The sequence below is a fragment of the Oncorhynchus nerka genome, linkage group LG12 (genome assembly GCF_034236695.1).
Source record: "Oncorhynchus nerka isolate Pitt River linkage group LG12, Oner_Uvic_2.0, whole genome shotgun sequence".
NCBI classification, from domain to species: Eukaryota; Metazoa; Chordata; class Actinopteri; order Salmoniformes; family Salmonidae; genus Oncorhynchus; species Oncorhynchus nerka.
The window spans coordinates 26,178,242-26,200,983 of record NC_088407.1 but is presented as its reverse complement, the minus strand read 5'-3'; the positions used below and the strand labels follow the sequence as shown (position 1 = coordinate 26,200,983).

Genomic DNA, 22,742 nt, shown 5'->3' with positions numbered 1-22,742 from the left:
AAAAAGGAGTGTGTAATGTCAATTGACTGTACTCGGATGACAGTAATTACATCTTTATTGAGACTTCTTACTGGGGCTTTTAGGTGGAAAAGTATGAGTATGACATATATTTTTCCTTTGAACAAACATATTTGTTTACTGTGTACGACTGTGGTATACAGTATAGTCATAATTTACACTAAGATTACTTTGTAGCTCAGGCACAGGGAAAAGCTATGACTACACAATTCAAATTGTTTGAGGAGAATGGGAGCGTGAGACAATGTTGGCTAGGCTGTATTTTTAACACATGATATCATAGAGAGGAGATTGTTATCTTTGTCATCTTGTACTTTCCCTCACCAGACTGAAATCCAATATGTAATCTGACAGTTCCATGGCACCACATTCCCTAAGGCCAGTCTGAATATAAATAACTTTTCATCAGTTTTTATTGAGTCATGTACTTCCCTGTAGTGTTATTATGTATTTATGGTGGGCTTTGGAGTTATTTCTCAAGATTCTTTTGAGCAATTGTTTTAATCGTTGACAGAAAAGTGCCAATTGATGGTCAAATACGTACAACATCTAAAATACCCATCTTGGCCCATCTTTAGATTAATGTCTCATTCCAGCTTGGTCTTCCTCCTGGAGCTCCTGCAGCACAGCCTGCTGCAGACATAGACTGAGGCCCAGAGAGAGGCCCCGCTGAGGGCCAGGAGCAGCGCCGCCACGTCCAGGCTGTGGTAGGAGTACCAGGGCAGGCTGTAGGCTTCGGTGCGCAGGTGGGACGCTCCACCGTTCCTCATCACGTACTCAATCCAGAAGGTGGCACTGGCGAGCGGGGACAGGGGCGTGTCGCGGTGCAGGCCAGAGAGCTTCTGCATGTTGTGGCGGTAGGACTTATTCTCCAGCACATCCCTTAGGGCCTCCAGGAAGTCCTCTGTGGTGAGAGTGGCGGCCTCCAGAACCCGTGCCACCCCTCGCACCCGCAGCCGCAGGACATTGTCAAACTGGTCGAAGAGGAGCGGCAGGCCCAGCACAGGGACCCCGTGGTAGATGGCCTCATACAGGCCGTTGGTGCCTCCGTGAGCCACGAAGGCGCGGGTTTTGGGGTGGCCCAGGAGGTCGTTCTGGGGGAGCCAGTCCAGTAGCAGGGTGTTGTTCCCCAGGGAAATTGGTCTTTCTCCCAGGAACCTCCACACCACCTTGTGGGGCAGCTTGGCAAAGGCTTGGGCCACTGCTTCGGTCACCTCCTTAGGCAGGGCAGACACCAGCGTTCCCAGAGACATGACCACCACCCCGTGCTTTCCAGAGCTCTGCATGAAGGCCTCCAGGTCAGCCGGAAGTGGCTCAGCTGGACGGCACTGGAAGCCCCCCACATAGACCACATTGGGCATGGTAGGCCGCGGGAACTCAAAGACAAAGTCCACCCGCATCAGCCACACGTCTGCTGAGCGCTGCATGGAGAGCAGGTCAGCACCAGGGGGGAAGTGACGTTGGAGCAGGTTGACGTAGAGTGGCAGGATGACCAGGTGTTCCTGGAGGAGGATGACCAGGTAACGCAGGAAGTTCTCTGTCCTCTGCAGGAGGTCCATATTATCGCTGAACAGGGAGTTGTACATCGGAACATAGGAGGGCAGCGTGGGGGCGACAGTCATGTGGGCCTCGCCTGCGTTGAGCCAGCGGACATTATAAACCATGGGCATGCCTAGGTATTGGGCCAGGAGCACTCCAGCAGGGAAGGCAGGGTCGGTGAGCATCAGGTCGAATCTGGACACCCTCAGTTTGGCGACGAGGACAGAGTCATCCAAGATGGTGGAGATCATGCAGAGTGCCTCGCTGTGAAACATCATCAACATGGCCGCCGTGTCCTTCTGCTGCTCCAGGAAACGGAGGACCGGTAACATCCTGCGGAGTTTCAGTGAGCGCTGCATCAGGATGGTGTAGAAGTCAGGACCCAGGTCCTCGCCCGCCGGAGGAGGAGCAGGGTTCACGGTGATAGAGGTGTAGACAGGGGAATTCTGGGGAATGTACCAGCTCTTGGCAGAGCGCAGCACGGTGAGGTTGTGACCTCTGGAGTGGAGCTCTCGGAGGATAACTTCCATGTTGAGCCAGTGGCTGCCATCCTCTGGGAAGACCAGGATTCTACCTCCCCCACTGCCGTTACTGCAGCAACCCCGAATTAAGATGAGGCAGAGTATTCGTCGAAGGACCACCGCTGTTCCACCGCACATGCCCATTACGTCATTGGAGCTGGGAACAAACAACAAGAAAAAAACATGTTTGTTTACGATCTCAGGAAAATGTTCTCTCTTCTCTTCTCCACGATAGTATATGTTATATTTAGAAAAAGTATACAATAGAAATGGTTTGATTTTCATGAGCAGTTTTAGCATACAGAATGCAAGGACTGAGAAAGAGATTACATGGTCTGACTATAAAGTAGCTTTATCGAGGTATTGTCTTTTCTGTACAAAATAAATTCCATAGTCGACATGTCAGCCTCTGCAATTGGCAGATGTCCAAATGTCCACTGGGTTATTCTCTAAAGCTGTACATGCTGAAACACTAGATAAAACTGTTATGAAGGAAGGGAGGGGGACATTTTCTTACATTGTGTGGAAACAGTATTCCCATGTTATGCTACTGTGAGAATGAAGCATCAAGCCACACAGTAGATGCACGATATGATGTATTCTCAACAGAGTTGTCACCACCTCGTACCACTATGGGCAGATTGGTTCCCTAGGTTACCACACAATATAACTGTATGGTTTTTCAATCTGGATGAAATACAGAGATGAACACAGTACAGTGGACCTTATCAGTAAATTTCCTCCACTCCCACATTATAGACTCTCTCCATTCACTGATGCATCAGTACCAAATCAGTACAGGCATTACAAATACTACATGCTCAGTAGACACAGATACTACACAGTCCACACCACAGGAGGTTGGTGGCACCTTAATTGGGGAGGGTGAGCTTGTGGTAATGGCTGGAGCGGAATAGGTGGAATGGTATCCAATACATCATATGCCATTCCATTCCCTCCGTTCCAGCCATTATTATGAGCCGTCCTCCCCTCAGCAGCCTCCACTGGTCCACACACCCTTTAGCTTTGGCCATTTAGCTAGATCTGGGTTGCATTAATTAGGGCACACACTGCAACAAAATGTTTTGCAAAGGAAAACGAAAACAAGCGTTTCTAAGTCCAGATAGTACTTCTTTGTTTGAGGCTGTTTTGTTGCATTTGGTGCCTAATGAAAAGGACATTGGTGCAATGACATCACATCTCAGGGGCTGAAACCCTAGACAGAACCTGACTCTACACTGTGCTCCCATCAGGATCTGCAGAACCCGTCCTGTCTGGATGGGTGCAGCAGACATTGGACATGGGTGACCTGACCTGGAATGTTTATTACATTGATGTGCCATCAGGTTATTCAGGGTAGGCAGTGGTTCCCTTGTGATAATCTAATGATTATGATTCTGGGGATTTTATGTTAAAAATATAAACATTTGCTAAACCTGCAACAAAACTTCAGGAAAGGCCCCAAGGTATTCATGCCTTTCTTTCCATCCATTCAAATCCTTGACACACAGCCATTGCTGACTCCAGTCACTGCCTTGCATGCTTTTGCATAAACATGTTGTGTGGGTATTGTCTGGAGTAAGCTGTGCATATTTGGACGTGTCTACATATTTTGGCGCTCGCATCCCTTGAATTGAACAAAGTTAGCTACAGTTGAAGTCGGATGTTTACATACACTTAGGTTGGAGTCAGACTAGGGGGCAGTATTTTCATTTTTGGAAAAATAACGTTCCCAAAGTAAATGGGATATTTTGTCAGGACAAGATGCTGGAATATGCATATATTTGACAGCTTAGGATAGAAAACACTCTAAAGTTTCCAAAACTGTAAAAATATTGTCTGTGAGTATAACAGAACTGATATTGCAGGCGCAAGCCTGAGAAAAATCCAATCCGGAAGTGCCTCGTGTTTTGAAAGCTCTGCGTTCCAATGCGTCCCTATTGAGCAGTGAATGGGCTATCAAAGAGATTACTTTTTCTACGTATTCCCCAAGGTTTCTACAGCATTGTGAAGTAGTTTTACGCATTTATGTTAAAGAATACCCGTTGTGTAAGTGGTCACCTGATGGCTCTCAGAGTGATTCTCGCGTAAAATACAGAGGTAGCCATTTTTCCAATTGGTCCTACTGAAAAACCAATTGTCCCGGTGGATATATTATCGAATAGATATTTGAAAAACACCTTGAGGATTGATTATAAACAACGTTTGCCATGTTTCTGTCGATATTATGGAGCTAATTTGGAATATTTTTCAGAGTTTTCGTGACCGGTCGATTTCTCAGCCAAACGTGAAGAACAAACGGAGCTATTTCGCCTACAAAAATAGATTTTGGAAAAAAGGAACATTGGCTATCTAACTGGGAGTCTCATGAGTGAAAACATCCGAAGCTCATCAAAGGTAAACAATTTAATTTGATTGCTTTTCTGATTTTCGTGACCAAGTTACCTGCTGCTAGCTGAACATAATGCTATGCTAGGCTATCAATAAACTTACACAAATGCTTGTCTTGCTTTGGCTGTAAAGCATATTTTGAAAATCTGAGATGACAGGGTGATTAACAAAAGGCTAAGCTGTGTCTCAATATATTTCACTTGTGATTTTCATGAATAGGAATATTTTCTAGTAATATTTATGTCCGTTGCGTTATGCTAATTAGTGTCAGTCGATGATGACGCTCCCTCACCCGGGATGGAGTGTCACTAGAGGTTAAAACACATTTTTAAACCACTCCACAAATGTCTTGTTAACAAACTATAGTTTTGGCAAGACAGATAGGACATCTACTTTTTGCATGACACAAGTCATTTTCACAAAAATTGTTTACAGACAGATTATTTCACTTATAATTCACTGTATTACAATTCCAGTGGGTCAGAAGTTTACATAGACTAATTTGACTGGGCCTTTAAACAGCTTGGACAATTCCAGAAAATGATGTCATGGCTTTAGAAGCTTCTGATAGGCTAATTGACATCATTTGAGTCAATTGGAGGTGTACACTGCTCAAAAAAATAAAGGGAACACTTAAACAACACAATGTAACTCCAAGTCAATCACACTTCTGTGAAATCAAACTGTCCACTTAGGAAGCAACACTGATTGACAATAGATTGCACATGCTGTTGTGCAAATGGAATGGACAACAGGTGGAAATTATAGGCAATTAGCAAGACACCCCCAATAAAGGAGTGGTTCTGCAGGTGGTGACCACAGACCACTTCTCAGTTCCTATGCTTCCTGGCTGATGTTTTGGTCACTTTTGAATGCTGGCGGTGCTTTCACTCTAGTGGTAGCATGAGACGGAGTCTACAACCCACACAAGTGGCTCAGGTAGTGCAGCTCATCCAGGATGGCACATCAATGCGAGCTGTGGCAAGAAGGTCCTTGTGAAGATGCTGGATGAATAGGTACAAAAGTATCTATATCCACAGTAAAAATTGACATAACCTGAATGGCCGCTCAGCAAGGAAGAAGCCACTGCTCAAAAAACCGCCCAAAAACAGCCAGACTACGGTTTGCAATTGCACATGGGGACAAAGATCGTACTTTTTGGAGAAATTACCTCTGGTCTGATGAAACGAAAATAGAACTGTTTTTAGCCAGAATGCCCATTGTTATGTTTGGAGGAAAAAGGGAGAGGATTGCAAGCTGAAGAACACCATCCCAACCGTGAAGAACGGGGGTGGCAGCATCATTTTGTGGGGGTGCTTTGCTGCAGAAGGGACTGGTGCACTTCACAAAATAGATGGCTTCATGAGGAAGGAAAATTCTGTGGATATATTGAAGCAACATCTCAAGACATCAGTCAGGAAGTTAAAGCTTGGTTGCAAATGGATCTTCCAAATGGACAATGACCCCAAGCATATGGTCACAACTTGCAGACTTGTTTACGTGCTGCTGTGCGTTTTGTTGCCAACTTTACTTTGCTACCTGACAACTTTACAGTTTTTACTTTTTATTTTTATTTTTTCCCTCAACTTATTTTCATTCAACTTTTCCCTCCGGACGTTTTATCTGGACATGGTTTGTCAGGACTTCCAACAGCCAAAGATAAGTAGTAACATTAACATGATGCCTTCTAATTGCAGTCGCTGTACTCATAATATACAGGAGAACGATCGCCTTATGGCGAGGATAGCTGCGCTGACAGCCCAGCTTCAGATGCAATCGTTAGGCAAGGGTAATTTCAGTGTAGGAAAGGATAAAACAGCGTCTGTGCCACCAGTATGTACAGATAGTAGTATAAATCCCCTTGCATGGTCCCCGCAGCCGGACAACTTTCTCATGGCTTCTGGAGGGAAATGCTGTAGGAATGCTCAACCGGTGTCGCTCATTCAGCCAACAAACTTTCAACTGGTTCTCCCCATTTAAGCAGAGAGTCAGAGGCCGAGCCTCCCCTGGTCTCTACTCTTCCCATTATGGCACCGAATGCTCCCACCATTAGCTGTGACAAATTGAAAACTCTAGTCATTGGCGACTCCATTATCCGCAATATTAGACTTAAAATGAATCATCCAGAGATCATACACTGTTTACCAGGGGGCAGGGCTACCGACGTTAAGGCTAATCTGAAGATGGTGCTGGCTAAAGCTAAAACTGGCGAGTATAGAGAGATTGTTATCCACGTCGGCACCAACGATGTTAGGATGAAACAGTCAGAGGTCACCAAGCGCAACATAGCTTCAACGTTTAAATCAGCTAGAAAGATGTGTCGGCATCGAGTAATTGTCTCTGGCCCCCCCCCCCCAGTTAGGGGGAGTGATGAGCTCTTCAGCAGAGTCTCACAACTCAATCGCTGGTTGAAAACTGTTTCCTGCCCCTCCCAAAAGATAGAATTTGTAGATAATTGGCCCTCTTTCTGGGACTCACCCACAAACAGGACCAAGCCTGGCCTGTTGAGGAGTGACGGACTCCATCCTATGTATACGAAATGCTTCAGCCTGGTTTTAAACCCCATCATAGCACTGAGCCTGTACTTGTAAAGGTGGTACATTACCTTTTAATGGCGTCAGACCGAGGCTCTGCATCTGTCCTCGTGCTCCTAGACCTTAGTGCTGCTTTTGATACCATCGATCACCACATTCTTTTGGAGAGATTGGAAACCCAAATTGGTCTACACGGACAAGTTCTGGCCTGGTTTAGATCTTATCTGTCAGAAAGATATCAATTTGTCTCTGTGAATGGTTTGTCCTCTGACAAATCAACTGTAAATTTCGGTGTTCCTCAATGTTCCGTTTTAGGACCACTATTGTTTTCACAATATATTTGACCTCTTGGGGATGTCATTCGAAAACATAATGTTAACTTTCACTGCTAATGCACACACAGCTATACATTTCAATGAAACATGGTGAAGCCCCAAAATTTCCCTCGCAAGAAGCCTGTGTTTCGACATAAGGAAGTGGATGGCTGTAAACTTTCTACTTTTAAACTCGGACAAAACAGAGATGCTTGTTCTAGGTCCCAAGAAACAAAGAGATCTTCTGTTGAATCTGAATCTGACAAGTAATCTTGATGGTTGTACAGTCTCAAATAAAACTGAAGGACCTCGGTGTTACTCTGCACCCTGATCTCTCTTTTGACGAACATATCAAGACTGTTTCAAGGACAGTTTTTTGCTGTCTCTGCCTGGCCGGTTCCCCTCTCTCCACTGGGATTCTCTGCCTCAGGGGCTGAGGCACTGACTTACTGGTGCTCTTTCATGTCGTCCCTAGGAGGGGTGCGTCACTTGAGTGGGTTGAGTCGCTGACGTGGTCTCTCCCCCCCCCCCTTGGTTTGTGCCGTGGCGGAGATCTTTGTGATCTATACTCGGCCTTGTCTCAGGATGGTCATTTGGTGGTTGAAGATATCCCTCTAGTGGTGTGGGGGCTGTGCTTTGGCAAAGTGGGTGGGGTTATCCTGCCTGTTTGGCCCTGTCCGGGGGTATCATCGGATGGGGCCACAATGTCTCCTGACCCCTCCTGTCTCAGCCTCCAGTATTTATGCTGCAGTAGTTTGTGTCGGGGGGCTAGGGTCAGTCTGTTATATCTGGAGTATTTCTCCTGTCTTATCCGGTGTCCTGTGTGAATGTAAGTATGCTCTCTCTAATTCTCTCTTTCTCTCTTTCTTTCATTCTCTCTTTCAGAGGACCTGAGCCCTAGGACCATGCCTCAGGACTACCTGGCATGATGACTCCTTGCTGTCCCCAGTCCACCTGGCTGTGCTGCTGCTCGTTTCAACTGTTCTGCCTGTGGCTATGGAACCCTGACCTGTTCACCGGATGTGCTACCTGTCCCAGATCTGCTGTTTTCAACTCTCTTGAGACAGCAGGAGCGGTAGAGATACTCTTAATGATCGGCTATGAAAAGACAACTGACATTTACTCCTGAGGTGCTGACCTGTTGCACCCTCGACAACCACTGTGATTATTATTGTTTGACCATGCTGGTCATTTAAGAACATTTTAACATCTTGGCCATGCTCTGTTATAATCTCCACCCGGCACAGCCGGGTCCTAGCCACTGTGCTTCTACACCTGCATTGCTTGATGTTTGGGGTTTTAGGCTGGGTTTCTGTACAGCACTGATATATCAGCTGATGTAAGAAGGGCTATATAAATACATTTGATTTCCAAAGTTGTGGCGACATGGCATAGGGACAACAAAGTAAAGGTATTGGAGTGGCCATCACAAAGCCCTGACCTCAGTCCTGTAGAAAAGTTGTGGCCAGAACTGAAAAAGCGTGTGCGAGCAAGGAGGCCTACAAACCCGACTCAGTTACACCAGCTTTGTCAGGAGGAATGGGCCAAAATTCACCCAACGTATTGTGGGAAGCTTGTGGAAGGCTTCCCGAAACGTTTGACTCAAGTTAAACAATTTAAAGGCAATGCTACCAAATGCTAATTGAGTGTATGTAAACTTCTGACACACTGGGAATGTGATGAAATAAATAAAAGCTGTAATAAATAGTTCTCTCTACTATTTTTCTGACATTTCACATTCTTAAAACAAAGTGGTGATCCTAACTGACTTAAGACAGGGAATTCTTACTTGGATTAAATGTCAGGATTTGTGAAAACTGAGGTTAAATGTATTTGGCTAGCGTGTATGTGGACCTCAACTGTAGCTAGAAAAAACAACCTGACAAATGGATGCTTTGTTGGAATCATCATGTAATGTGCCTTTTGCAGGGTTCGAAGAGTGGAACGTCAAATATAATGAAGACCAGACAGAGGCAGCATACAACACGTGGCTTTATTCATGACAGTCAAGGCAACCACCATCTCCCTCATTGCTAGCTGTCGGGCAGACGAACAGTAAGTACTGCACTGTAGACTTGTTTGAAATATCATAACAAATTCATAGTTTTTGCCCTGACTTTTAGACCTCTTGGACATGTACTTTTGCTTTGTATATACAGTGGGAATGGGACTTCCCCGGCCACTTTATTGGTGCCTGAGCTTTGGCTTCTACAAAATGGATGTGATTAACTGCATTACACCCATTCTACATGTGTGGCTTCCCTGCTGTGTGCATGCAGAATAAAATAATGGACATGGGCTTCTGTTGTCACTGAGAGGGAAGGACTGACTAATGGACTTAATTTAAAGGTAAAGGTAGACCTAAATGCATGTTATTTTGCAATTTGTGGGTTATGCTTCTGTTGAATCATGAGAATAGACAACATCCCTGTGAATGCATTTGATTTATCAAGCTAGAATTTCATTTTAATGGGACAGTTTGACGCTTTGACCTGCATTTTTAAAATTATTTACACGTTTTGATATGGAATATTTGTTCAAACCTTATTTATAATATAAAGTCCACATGGAAAGTATTCATTTAGGTCTACCCTTTACTTTTTCCACATTTTATTACATTACAGCCTTGTTCTAAAATTGATTAAATAGATAAAAAGAATCCTCAATCTACACACAATACCACATGACAAAGCAAAAATAAATTTTTAGAAATGTTTTAAAAAATGTTTTTTTTTATACATAAGTTGAATACATATGTAAATAATGTATTTTTTTAATACATTTTTACTTTATTTTGTTTTCATTGTTGTAGAATGAGCCTTTGCTATGAGACTCGAAATTGAGCTGAGGTGCATCCTGTTTCCATTTATCATCCTTGAGATATTTTTACAACTTGATTGGATTCCACCTGTGGTAAATTCCATTGATTGGACATGATTTGAAAGGCACACACCTGTCTATATAAGGTTCCACAGTTGACAGTGCATGTCAGAGCAAAAACCAAGCCATGAGGTCAAAGGAATTGTCTGGGTATCAAAAAATGTCTGCAGCATTGAATGTCCCCAAGAACACAGTGGCCTCCATCATTCATAAATGGAAGAAGTTTGGAACCACCAAGACTCTTCCTAGAGTTTGCCGGCCGGCCAAACTGAGCAATCGAGGAGAAGGGCCTTGGTCAGGTAGGTGACAAAAAACCTGATTGTCACTCTCTGACGGCGCTCTAGAGTTCCTTTGTGGAGATGGGAGAACCTTCCAGAAAGACAACCATCTCTGCAGCACTCCACCAATCAGGTCTTTAAGGTAGAGTGGCCAGACGGAAGCCACTCCTCAGTGAAATGAACATGGCAGCCCGCTTAGAGATTGCAAAAAGGCACCTAAAGGAATCTCAGTCCATGAGAAACAAGATTCTTTGGTCTGATGAAAACAAGATTGAACTCTTTGGCCTGAATTCTAACCATCACATCTGGAGGAAACCTGGCACCATCCCTACGGTTAAGCATGTGGTGGCAGCATCGTGCTGTGGGGATGTTTTTCAGTGGCAGTGGGAGACTAGTCAGGATCGAGGGAAAGATGAATGGAGCAAAGTACAGAGAGATCATTGATGAAAACTTGCTCCAGAGCACTCAGGACCTCAGGCTGGGGCAAAGGTTCACTTTCCAACTGGACAATGACCCTAAGCAGACAGCCAAGACAATGCAGGAGTGGCTTTGGGACAAGTCTCTGAATGTCCTTGAGTGGTCCAGTCAGAGCCAGGACTTGAACCCGATCAAACATCTCTGGAGAGACCTGAAAATAGCTGTGCAGTGACGTTCAAAATCCAACCTGACAGAGCTTGAGAGGTTCTGCAGAGAAGAATGGGAGAAACTCCCCAAATGCAGGTGTGCCAAGCGTGTAGTGTCATACCTAAGAAGACTCGAGGCTGTAATCGCTGCCAAATGTGCTTCAATAAAGTACTGAGTAAAGGGTCTGAATATTTCTGTAAATGTAATATTTAAGTTTTTTAATTTTAAATACACTTGAAAAAATGTCTAAACTAGTTTTTGATTTGTCATTATGTGATATTGTGTGTAGGTTGAGGTGCCAAAAAATCAATTTGAAAAATGATTCTAAAAAAATCTATTTTAGGATAAGGCTGTAAAATAAAAAATGTGGAAAAAGTGAAGGGGTCTGAATAATTTCCGAATGCACTGAAAGAGTTTAAGCATATTTCACATAGTACAATCATTGTGTGTGTTTGCTTGCGCCGCACATTGGAATAATTGTAAATCAGTTGTGAAATGCTATGGAGTTTGCATTGCGAATTCTTCAGATGAAATGTGTCTATATATTGGTCTTTTAGTGCCACCTATCAGTTGTAACTGTGGATGATACATTGGTCTATGACTGAGCTGAGTTGAGCAGTGTATCAGAGGCTATTGCTTGTGTATCTTGGCTACATTTGTATTTAGATTTTGGTAAAAAAATGTTTGTCAATATCAGTTAATAATAGCCTATGTCACTCTGGTTGTTGAAGTTATGTTGTATGGTGAAATTTGTTTATTTGTGAGTAAATCTGGCTTTGATAATAGCCAGTGCTTACTCAGCTACTGACCTCACCACAGGTCATTGGTTTATCATGTTTATCTGCTGCCCTTCCCTGCTGCAAGTCATCACAGTTAGACTATAGAACACCATGTACTCAACCCAGACACAAATTGCTTATTGGAAATTTGTGACAGGCACATGAAAAAGTATATGTTTTCATGTGTAGTACACCATTTTGTGTACATTGCACAGATAAAGACATTAGGTTACTTAAGACAGGAAAGATTGCTGTATAATGTGAACATTTAGCAACCCAACGGTTGTGTGTTTGAATCTCATCACAGAAAACTTTGGCATTTTAGCTAATTATCAACTTTGCATTTACTTAGCATGTTAGCTAACCCTTCTCACAACCCTAACCTTAACCCTTTAACCTAACTCCTAACCCTAACACTAACCTTAACCCTTTAACTACTTAGCCAGCGGATTACCTAACCTTAGCCCCTAAACCTAACCCTAACATTAACCCCTAGCCTAGCTAACGTTAGCCCGTTAGCTAACATTAGACACCTAGCTAGCCTAGCTAACGTTAGCCACAACAAATTGAAATTTGTGTAATGTACTCAAATGTATTACGAAGAAAGAAAATAGTGTAATGTTGGCATGAAAATAGTCTAATACACACAGTGTACTTTTTCATGTGCCTGTCACGAATTTCAAATAAGTAATTTGTCTATTTCACAATAAGCTGTTGATAGTCTGTACTGGAGGTTTACACAGGGTTCTGAACTAGAATCCATCAGCATCAACTGGCTCCACTCTCTCACAGTATGCTGTGCATCATTTAGAAATTATTCAATTCACTATATTACTTTGGATGATTATTATGGTTATTTCATTATCTCTAAAAGTCATGGAGCGTCCAGCCTTTTATCATATTTTATGCTAATATCCAGTTGAAAAATGTAGATCTTTCAGTAAAGCAAAATGCATGCATATTGGTTTCTTTTTGAAAGATTCTTATTCAAATATTTTTTACTACAACAATATATGCTAACTATGTGATGTTTTTGCCTAACAAGGCAATAGAAACTATGGTAATCCAAATTTACAAAACATATAGTGAGATACAATACATAGAGCGATACAATATATCTATCGCCTACTTCTTCAAGTGCACTCTCATCATATCACGGTAGCAGCAGTGTGCACGGATAGCCAGTCTCAGTTTCACTGAGAAGCACAGTTAGTGTTTAGTGAAAGACATGATAAACTCACTGTGACCTGTAACACAAAGACTGTCCCTTGTCCTCTTCCTCGTCGCTAGTTAATACACGAGATCCCAGATGGACTGGTTTTTATAGTCGAGCATCACACCAACAAACAACCAACTAACTCCTCCTCTGAGTTAGATAAGGAAGATGAGGGAGGAATGCCATGTTCAGACATCCTGGGGGACAGTTTGTATTCTAAGCAGCCGGGTAAAGAACATTGAGCTCCTCACCCCCCATGGTGGAAGGGATTTGTAGGGTTGCCCATTTAATAAGAATCAACTTTGAGTGTTGTTTATTTCACATGGAAGCCATTAGAAAGCTTTTTATGGTTTTAACTGTTTGTAGAAGTTGTAGACCATAAAGATGTTTAATTTATGCAGTTACTATATCTGTAGGCCTACTGGTACCTCATATGTGTACACTGATTGAGGAAATGCAGTATGAAAGAAATTCAATTCCCAATTAATATTTTGTTACATTTTTACTAGATCCATTCATTTTAGCATACTATATCACAATTTAGCAAGTCATAATTGAAGATGAAATTGTATGGAGGGGTATTTACTGAAGCCGTTGAACCATCACTGCTAATGTCTGAGTAAGCCATCACGGTTATCCATTTCATGTTCAATAAAGTGCAAAGTTGTAAAAATGTTGTCAAGTCAAATGTGTCTTATGACTCACAGCTCTATTTCATCATCTATACACGGCAATGACTTTAAATATCTAAGGAACAATGCCTTTTCAAAGTTAAATGTCTGACTGGCAAGATGTCTAAGATATTGCATACACATACCCTTTTCACTCTACTGAGCCAAGCCAGGCTGCACTGTAGGCCTACTTGCCAGGTTACGCGTCCACCACACTATAGTTACTGGAAAGGACAATGTGAAAAGAAAACATCCGAGCCAGCACAGTAGGGTTCAGTTTAGCATTATAGCGAAAGTTAACACAGGGTGTTATTCTAAATGGACCTTGACCAACTATGCGCACAGCAACAAGGACACTCCAGCCATGGATAGAAGAGTGAAACAGTACCTACGTGATGCCAATGTGGAATCTCTATATTACTTTGTTCAACCCAACATCACATAAGTGATACATTCAGGTCAATTATCTATACGAAAGAAATGTCAAAATGTACAAAACGTGACATAGACTCACCAGGTGAATCCAGGTGAAAGCATTGATCCCGTATTGATGTCATCTGTTAAATCCACTTCAATCATTGTTGATGAAGGGGAGGAGACAGGGTAAAGGAGGAGCTTTAAGCCCTGAGACTATTTATACATGGAGTGTGTAATCTGTGTGCCATTAAAGAGTGAATTGCCAAGGTAAAAAATATTTAATTGCCTTTGAACCAGTGGGGGCTCCTCAGAGGAGGAAGGGGACGACCATCCTCAGTGAATTTTATAAAAATAAAATAAAAAAATACTAAATATATTCATGTCACCAAATAATTGATTAAAACAGCCAGAGGACAGCTAGCTTCCGTCCTCCTCTGGGTACATTGACTTCAATACAAAACCTAGGAGGCTCATGGTTCACACCCCCCTCCATATGACAACTTCTGGAGACATCCTCCAACCTAACAGAGCTCTTGCAGCATGAACTGACATGAACTGAGTAATTGACTCAAAGAGAGAGAAAGACAATGGTTAAACAGTTTTGAACAAATTCATTTATTAAATGTTTTATTCACTTTCACTTAACACGTACTTAGCTAGCAAATGCAGCTAGCTAGCTAGTTTAGGCTACTCAAACACCCGGCTCAAACAGAGGGATGCTATGTTAGCTAGCTGACTATGACTATCCAACACAAGTAAGTAAGCTTTTGGTTTGACAAATGTATTGCCACCAGGGCCTGCCGGTGTAACTGCTAAACTGCTTACTGAGTAGATTACTGACTGTACACTAATGTTACTAGGTGATTGTAGTGGGTTTACTAACGTGTAAGTTCTATTAGATATGTTGACTATGATGTTACTTCAGCTAATATGGTGACATTGATGTAGGATGTGTGTAGCAGTTATGATATGGTTTGGCTTGGAAAGGTTTTTCCACTTGGTCACATACAGCTGGTGTGTTGTGCATTGAAATCCACAAGCGAAGGGAAAGGTGAGAGGAGGAGAGCGCATTGATGCGAGAAGGAATACAACGTGGCTGCTATGAAAGTGAGCTATGAAAGTTTACTTGTGATCAGGGGTGTATTCATTCCGCCGATCCTGTTGAAAAACGTTTCTTAAACGGAAGCAAACTAAATGAAACGGGGTTAAACATACCAGAATTTGTCCAATAGATACACTTGTTTGCAACTGTTGGACGAATGATTTCACCCTAGATCAGCTAGATACAGGCAAGAGTGTGAAAGGCGGTATTGAATGTGTCACTGTCTGTCCATGTTTCACTGTCTGTGTTGTTCTCTGGCCCTACAGAGCATTCGGAAAGTATTCAGACCCCTTGACTTTTTCCACATTTTGTTTCATTACAGCATTATGGATAAAACAATATATATATATCCTCATCAATCTACACACAATACTCCATAAAGACAAAGCAAAAACAAATGTATATTTACAAAAAATTAAATATTACATTTACCTAAGTATTTAGACCCTTTACTCAGTACTTTATTGAAGCACCTTTGGCAGCGATTACAGCGATTACAGCCAGAGCCCGTTCAAATCCGGGCTCTGGCTGGGCCACCCAAGGACATTCAGCCACTCCCGAAGCCACTCCTGCGTTGTCTTGGCTTTGTGCTTAAGGTCGTTGTCCTGTTGGAAGGTGAGTAGTAGCTGCCAGGCGCACCGGTGTCAAGAACTGCAACACTGCTGGGTTTTTCACCCTCAACAGTTTCCCGTGTGTATCAAGAATGGTCCACCACCCAAAGGACATCCAACCAACTTGACACAACTGTGGGAAGCATTGGAGTCAACATGGGCCAGCATCCCTGTGGAACGCTGTAGACACCTTGTAGAGTCCATGCCCCGACGAATTGAGGCTGTTCTGAGGGCAAAATGGGGTGCAACCTAATATTAGGAAGGTGTTCCTAATGTTTTGTACACTCAGTGTATCAAACCATCTGTACCTCTGTCAATGCAAATAGAGTACTGCAACACTACCCTTGCACTCTGCAAAGAACAGAGCGCGTGTATGTGTGGAGATTGGGAACTCAGATTGATATATATATATATTCATTGTTCTACATGTAACATTTGCAAGTCTATATTTTATATTCCATGTCATGGATCAGGATCCATGAAGCCTTTCACTACTTAATATTCCAGTCCCCTGCCTCTGGCTCCAGCAGACCAAGCAGACCGATGTGATACAATGCCCCCTCTGTAGAGCATATTGCCTTAACTGTGTTGTTACCAGGGCAGTGTTATTAAGGTTCATTAAACTGAAGTTCACTTATGGACTTTAGTGAAGTTGGGCTATAATGGTATTTCAGTAGCCTGCTTTCTGAGTTGTATTAAATAATACAACACTTTGTTTGTTGATGCATTACCACACTTTAATAAGTATTGTAGAGTCTCGTCTAAAGTACTAGCTCGCATTAGCTCACATGGAGCAGGTAGCCTAGTGGTTAGAGCAAAAGGTTGCTGGATCGAATCCCCCAGCTGACAAGATAAAAATCTGTCGTTCTGCCCCTGAACAAGGCAGTTAACCCACTGTTCACCTTTAGGCCTTCATTGTAAATAACTGACTTGCCTAGTTAAATAAGGGTTAAATAAATAAAAAAAACACAAAACATGAGTCACACCAGAGCTGGCTCTGTTTTACACACATTCTTTATTTGTTGTGTTGGATTTCACCTCTTTAATCAATTCCATATCTGTTGTATGGCTTCTCCACAGACAGCTATGATGATAAGAGTGACATCTCCTTTCTTGGCTGCCCTCTACTTCCTGCTTCTATCGCCCGGCAATGGTTGCCATTGTAGCGCCTGCAGTAGGAAGATCCTGGTGGTCCCGGTGGATGGCAGCCACTGGGTCAACGCTCCACTCCCGAGATCACGACCTCACCGTGCTGCGCTCTGCCAAGAGCTGGTACATCTCCCAGAAGTTCCCTCTCTACAGCTCCATCACCGTCCTCATGCTGGAGGACGAGGTGGACAAGAACTTCCACGACAAGATGCTGCAAACGATTCTGGGAATCCGGACCCTGCCGCCCTTCCTGCGGTCCTTCCTCCATCAGTACGAGATCACATCCATGCAGCCGACAGGCCACAAGATCTGCGTCAGAGCGGACGTTCTGGAGCAGATGATCCAGTGTTCATGGCTCGGCTCTGGGATGCTCAGTTTGACCTGGTGCTGACACCCTGCTCTGCCCACAGGGATCCTCCTGGCCAACTACCTCCGTCTGCTTCTGGTCTTCAACCTGCCCTGGATCAACATGGGAGAGGGTCACTTCGCCTTTGCCCCCTCGCCACTGTCCTACGTCCCCGTGTCGGGCAAAGAGCTCTCTGACCACATGGACTTCCTCTAGAGAACCAGAAATATGTTGCATTATGTCTATAGTGTGGTGGCGCAATATTTCTTTATTAACCATCGGTACGCCAATCTGCTCAAATGTCACTTCCCCTCTGCTGCTGACTTGCTCTCCATACAGCATTCAGCAGACGTGTGGCTGATGCGGGTGGACTTTGTCTTTGAGTTCCTGTGGCCCACCATGCCCAACGTGGTCTATATGGGGGGCTTCTAGTGTCGTCCGCTCCCTGACCTGGAGGCCTTCATGCAGAGCACGGGGTGGTGGTCATGTCTCTGGGAATGCTGGTGTTCTCCCTGCCTAAGGAGGTGACCAAGGCGGTGGCCCAAGCCTTTGCCCAGCTGCCCCACACGGTGTTGTGGAGGTTCCTGGGAGAAAGACCCTCTTCCCTGGCGAACAACACCCTGCTGCTACACTGGCTCCCCCAGAGCAACCTCCTGGGCCAACCCAAAACAAGTTTGCAATGTCTGGAGGCTGCCACTCTCACCACAGTGGACTTCCTGGAGGTCCTAAGGGACGTCCTGGAGAATCCCTCCTACTGCCACAGAATGCAGAAGATCTTTGGCCTGTACCGCAACACACCCTTGTCCCCTCTCGCCAGCACCACTTTCTGGTTTGATTACGTGATGAGGAACGTCATCCCACCTGCACACCGAAGCCTACAGCATGTCCTGGTACTCCAACCACAGCTTGGATGTGGCGACGCTGCTCCTGGCCCTCAGCGGGGCCTCTCTCTGGGCCTCAGTTTCTGTCTGCAGCAGACTGTGCTGCAAGAGCTCCAGGAGAAAGACCAAGCTGGAGTGAGCTTATTAACTGACAGTTTCTTGATGCGTTATATATTGCCAAATTGTTTATATTGTAACATTTTCATAAGCAGACTGGAAAATCCTTGTTTTTGATAAATGTTTATTGAGTTTAACTGAGAATATACACGTTTCAGGCAAAGCAACATTACACATTAACATTATCTTTGTATAGATTATGTTTTAATTTTTAAATGCAGTAGGACCCTACTGTAACATATTCAACATTACATCCATGACATTAGAGATGGACTCCACTCTTCCCTAAAGTACAGTAACGTCCTTTACTGTTTTGGAAAGTCAGAGGGAGGGAGGTCACAGCAGTATAAAAATAAACATTTAATGATGAACATGAGTCACTGTGACTGTTAGCACAGTCCTATCAGAGAGGGCTACAGCCTTCCTCTCTCTCTCTCTTACTCTCCCTCTCCCTCCCTCTCTCTCTCACTCCCTCCCTCTCTCTCCCTCTGATACTGGCCTTATCCACAGACATTAATAACTGTCTGGCTCTCAAGGTAACAGATGGCTTACTTACGTCACATTGTGTGAATCGATGTGCCCTTGAGCAAGGCACTTAATCCTAAATGCTCCAGGGTCGCCGTTGATAATGGCAGACCCTGGCCGTGACCCCGCTCTCAGAGGGTGTCTCAGGGGGAGTTGGGATATACAAAAAAATACATTTCCAATTCACACATGCATACAATACACACTTGCACATATGAAATAGGACAAATATAGGCACCCACCAAATGTTCATTATTATATAACAATCTGCATTGGGTGATTGACATAGTTAAAATAATAGATACTTACATTTCACAGCTATCCTTATGTACAGTAAATGCTGGAATTGTGCAAGATTTTACATGAATTCCAATGCCTCAAGTCTTATACATTGTGCATCACCTCCATTACATCACCTCTATGAAATCACCACCAGAGGGCGTGGTGTGGTTTCTGTGTCTTGGGTCAAAGGTTACATGAATCTAGTGCTCAAGATGGCCTGAGGGGCAGAGGTGATCATAGGCTGAGATGTGATGACCCCAGGCTGGGAGGCCATCAACATGGGCTGACCGGGCAGCATGGTGGGCTGGGCGTTGATGACGGTGAAGGTCTGTCTGCGTCTCTTGATCTCCCTGGCCATCTGGCACCAGGAGCAGATGTTGCAGAAGGTGGAGTACACACAGTCTGCCGTCATGTCACCCTGAACACATATAGACAGGGTTATGATCCCAAAATTCCCTGTTTTTCTAGAAATCCCAGTTTGGATGATTCTTGGATTTCTTGCTTATTCCTGCCTGATTCTGGCAATGTTCCACCCAGGATTTTGTTTTTACTTGCAATGAGGTATCAGCAGAGGTTTCAAACCTGGGATACTGTATGATTACACTGACTACCGGGCTGTTTCATTAACTGGACAGAAGCTTTCAGGAGGCTGAAAAACAGCTTCTATCTCAAGGTCAGATTGTTAAAAAGCCATGACTAGCACATTATAGGTGACTGCCCTATATAAATAGACCTGAAATCACTGTCCACTTTAATAATGTTTATATATCTAGCGTTACTCATCTCATATGTATATACTGTATTCTATCCTATTCTTCTGTATCTTATCCTATGCCACTCCAACATTGCTAGCCCAAATATTTATATATTGTTCATTCCATTCCTTTACTTTAGATCTGTGTGTATTGTTCGATTTGACTTGTTAGATATTACTGCACCTTTGGAGCCAGAAACGCAAGCATTTCGCTACACCCGCAATAACATCTGCTAAACACGTGTATGTGACCAATAACATGTTTTTTGATTTGCTGTGTTGTGTGTACTGCCTCACGTTTACACAGTCTGTAGGCCTACCCTAACAATCTTCCTGGTCTAGTTTCTTTATTCAGGCGTTCAGATTGACATTCATTAACCCACCTGAATGCCATACCGGGTACGTACAGCCACCCTCATGGACATGGACACAGGAGGAATGCAGGTTGGCACCCCTACCAGCTGGGTGGAGGACCATAAGCCGTCCAGCATGGGGAGACAGAAACACTCTCCGAACTCTGAGGTGGTGGTGCAGGCGAAACAGGGGAAGCACCAGAAGGCAAAACAGCCTGATCATAGGGTCGCAAAGCGCAGGTCAGGGAAGAGATCTGTTAACACTGATTACGACACTTATCCCACTCACTTTGATTAGTGGCTAGTAACGCTGTCAGTCAGGTCCATATGTATTTGGACAGTGACACAATTTGCATAATTCTGTCTCTGCACGCCACCACAATGGATTTGAAAGGAAACAGTTCCTTCACTTCTCCATAACTCTTCTCTCTTCCCATCATTCTGGTACAAGTTGATCTTTGTCTCATCTGTCCATAGGATGTTGTTCCAGAACTATACAGGCTTTTTTTAGATGCTTGTTGACAAACTCGAATCTGGTCTTCCTGTTTTTGATGCTCACCAATTGTTTACATCTTGTGGTAAACCCTGTATTTACTAGTCTTCTCTTAATGGTTGACTTTGACACAGATATACCTACCCACTGAAGGTGTTCTGGATCTGGCCAACTGAAGGGGTTTCTCTTCACCAGGGAAACAATGATTCTGTCATCCACCACAGATGTTTCCCATGCTCTTCCGGGTCTTTTTGGTGTTCCTGAGTTCACCAGTGTGTTCTTTCTTTTTTAAGAATGTACCAAATGGTTGATTTGGCCACACCTAATGTTTTTGCTATCTCTATGATGGGTTTGTTTTGCTTTTCAGCCTAATGATGGCTTGCTTCACTGGCAGTGACAGCTCTTTGGACTTCATATTGAGGGTTAACAGCAACAGATTCCAAATGAAAATGCCACACAACTCTATACTTTTTATCTGCTTACGTGTAAATGAACTAATGAGGGAATAACACACACCTGGCCATGGAACAGCTGAGCAGCCAATTGTCCAATTACTTTTGGTCCATTAAAAAAGGGGGGAGGCACAAATAAAAAGTGCTGTAATTACAAAACCATTCACCTGATTTGGATGTAAATGCCTACCTCAAATTAAAGCTGAAAGTATGCACATATTCATTATTTAATTTGAACTCCAATATGCTGTGGTAGACAGCTAAAGTAATAATAACTTGGAATAACATAGTCCAAATATTTATGGACCTGACTGTATGGGCTATAATACTATTCCAAGCACGGCGTAAGTCCAAACGGAACAATATAATGTATCACATATGTGCTTTTTATAGAACAATGTTTTAATAAGGTATTCCGAAATACAATGTAAATGTGAATGAATAGTGAACAATGTAAATTAATAGTGAACTCTGAATTCAACATTTTTGCAGAGAAATGTGAATGATTCGCTGAACACTGGATAAATGGACAAACAAATAGACAGACAGACTCACAGACTTGCAAGTCGTCGAAGCAGTCACAAATGCCAGTGTTCCACTGGTTAGAGTGGACAGCTATGAAAGCTGGTGTCTGGGGCTGAGGAGGCTGAGAATGTTGGTTGTTGATTATCACACTCGATGCCATGGTGACTGGCCGGCTGGCCACTCGACTAAGGACAAAGAACCTGAACAAAAAGCAACAACAAACATCAATGGATTGTTACTTTTTCCTGCCCCCCCCCCCCCAATGCCAACTTGCTGAAATCAAATATGAAATATCCCCCCCCCACACACACACACACATCTTTCACCTGGCTTCGAAATGCGCTTTAATAGCTCTTCTATTCTAAGTGGCTAATTCACGTCTTACAAGTGGAGCCCCTTCAATCATCACTTAACAACCAATAGGCTACTGTGTGCACTCTGGTACTGTTTATTTTCAAACTGTAGTCTATAGAGTGTTCACCATTCATCTGATGTTAAAACGTATAAGTCTATGTAGTCTACGTATAAGTCTCCCCATCAAATACAAATCATTGCAGCCTATAATTCTAGTGGTGGGGTATGTTCAATCTAAGTTCTGTTTTATTGAATTATGACTCTTAATAAAATATACTCACCTGAAATGGACAGCTCTGCCTGGCTGTATCCAGGTTTGTGAGAGGTATCTCCGGACCAGAGGTGGCATTAAAAATCATATCATTCAGGAACTAAATTATAGAACAGTCACTATTTGCATGTGTGTGGTTTGCATAAGATTCAACACCTTCACTAAAGATCAGTGACATACAGTATCCTCTGTATTAACGTCACAGAGACAGGACAGGCACTCATCTTTTAATCATTTATTCACCATTAATTACGATACATTTATACTGCAAACATGAAAGATATATCTGAATGTATGTTTTGTTGTTTGGAAATGTGTCACACCTATTTCTCTCATATGTTTCTA

At 43.3% G+C, this 22,742-nt stretch overlaps 2 protein-coding genes and 1 pseudogene across 3 annotated transcripts; 1 reads left to right on the top strand and 2 right to left on the bottom strand.

Annotated features, from left to right (window-relative positions):
* Positions 1-37: 37 nt before the first annotated feature.
* LOC115138006 (UDP-glucuronosyltransferase 2C1-like) lies at positions 38-14,354 on the bottom strand. Of its 2 annotated transcripts, none has more exons than XM_029674389.2 (2): positions 14,280-14,354; positions 38-2,235 (listed from the first exon to the last, which is right to left on the bottom strand). In XM_029674389.2, the coding sequence occupies exons 1-2, from the start codon at positions 14,342-14,344 to the stop codon at positions 606-608; spliced, it is 1,695 nt and encodes a 564-aa protein (XP_029530249.2). In that variant the 5' UTR covers positions 14,345-14,354; the 3' UTR covers positions 38-605. The 2 variants fall into 2 exon arrangements, with proteins under 2 accessions (XP_029530249.2, XP_029530250.1); XM_029674390.2 differs by lacking the exon at positions 14,280-14,354 and adding an exon at positions 13,120-13,196.
* Positions 7,155-18,540, top strand: LOC115139065 (UDP-glucuronosyltransferase 1A5-like; annotated as a pseudogene).
* LOC115138004 (uncharacterized) lies at positions 18,502-22,735 on the bottom strand. Its single transcript, XM_029674387.2, has 4 exons — positions 22,408-22,735; positions 21,803-21,972; positions 20,333-20,517; positions 18,502-19,613 (listed from the first exon to the last, which is right to left on the bottom strand). The coding sequence occupies exons 1-4, from the start codon at positions 22,473-22,475 to the stop codon at positions 19,386-19,388; spliced, it is 651 nt and encodes a 216-aa protein (XP_029530247.1). The 5' UTR covers positions 22,476-22,735; the 3' UTR covers positions 18,502-19,385.
* Between the last annotated feature and the right edge of the window lie 7 nt (positions 22,736-22,742).

What these genes read in the sequence shown, in the direction of transcription:
- LOC115138006 (XM_029674389.2), bottom strand. Translation starts at nt 14,344, where the DNA reads ATGATTGAAGTGGATTTAACAGATGACATCAATACGGGATCAATGCTT. An exon ending in CTTTCACCTGGATTCACCTG is followed by an intron (nt 2,236 to 14,279) that starts GTGAGTCTATGT and finishes GTTTGTTCCCAG; the next exon opens with CTCCAATGACGTAATGGGCA.
- LOC115138004 (XM_029674387.2), bottom strand. Translation starts at nt 22,475, where the DNA reads ATGCCACCTCTGGTCCGGAGATACCTCTCACAAACCTGGATACAGCCA. An exon ending in CTTCGACGACTTGCAAGTCT is followed by an intron (nt 20,518 to 21,802) that starts GTGAGTCTGTCT and finishes CCCTATGATCAG; the next exon opens with GCTGTTTTGCCTTCTGGTGC. An exon ending in GTACCCGGTATGGCATTCAG is followed by an intron (nt 19,614 to 20,332) that starts GTGGGTTAATGA and finishes ATATGTGTTCAG; the next exon opens with GGTGACATGACGGCAGACTG.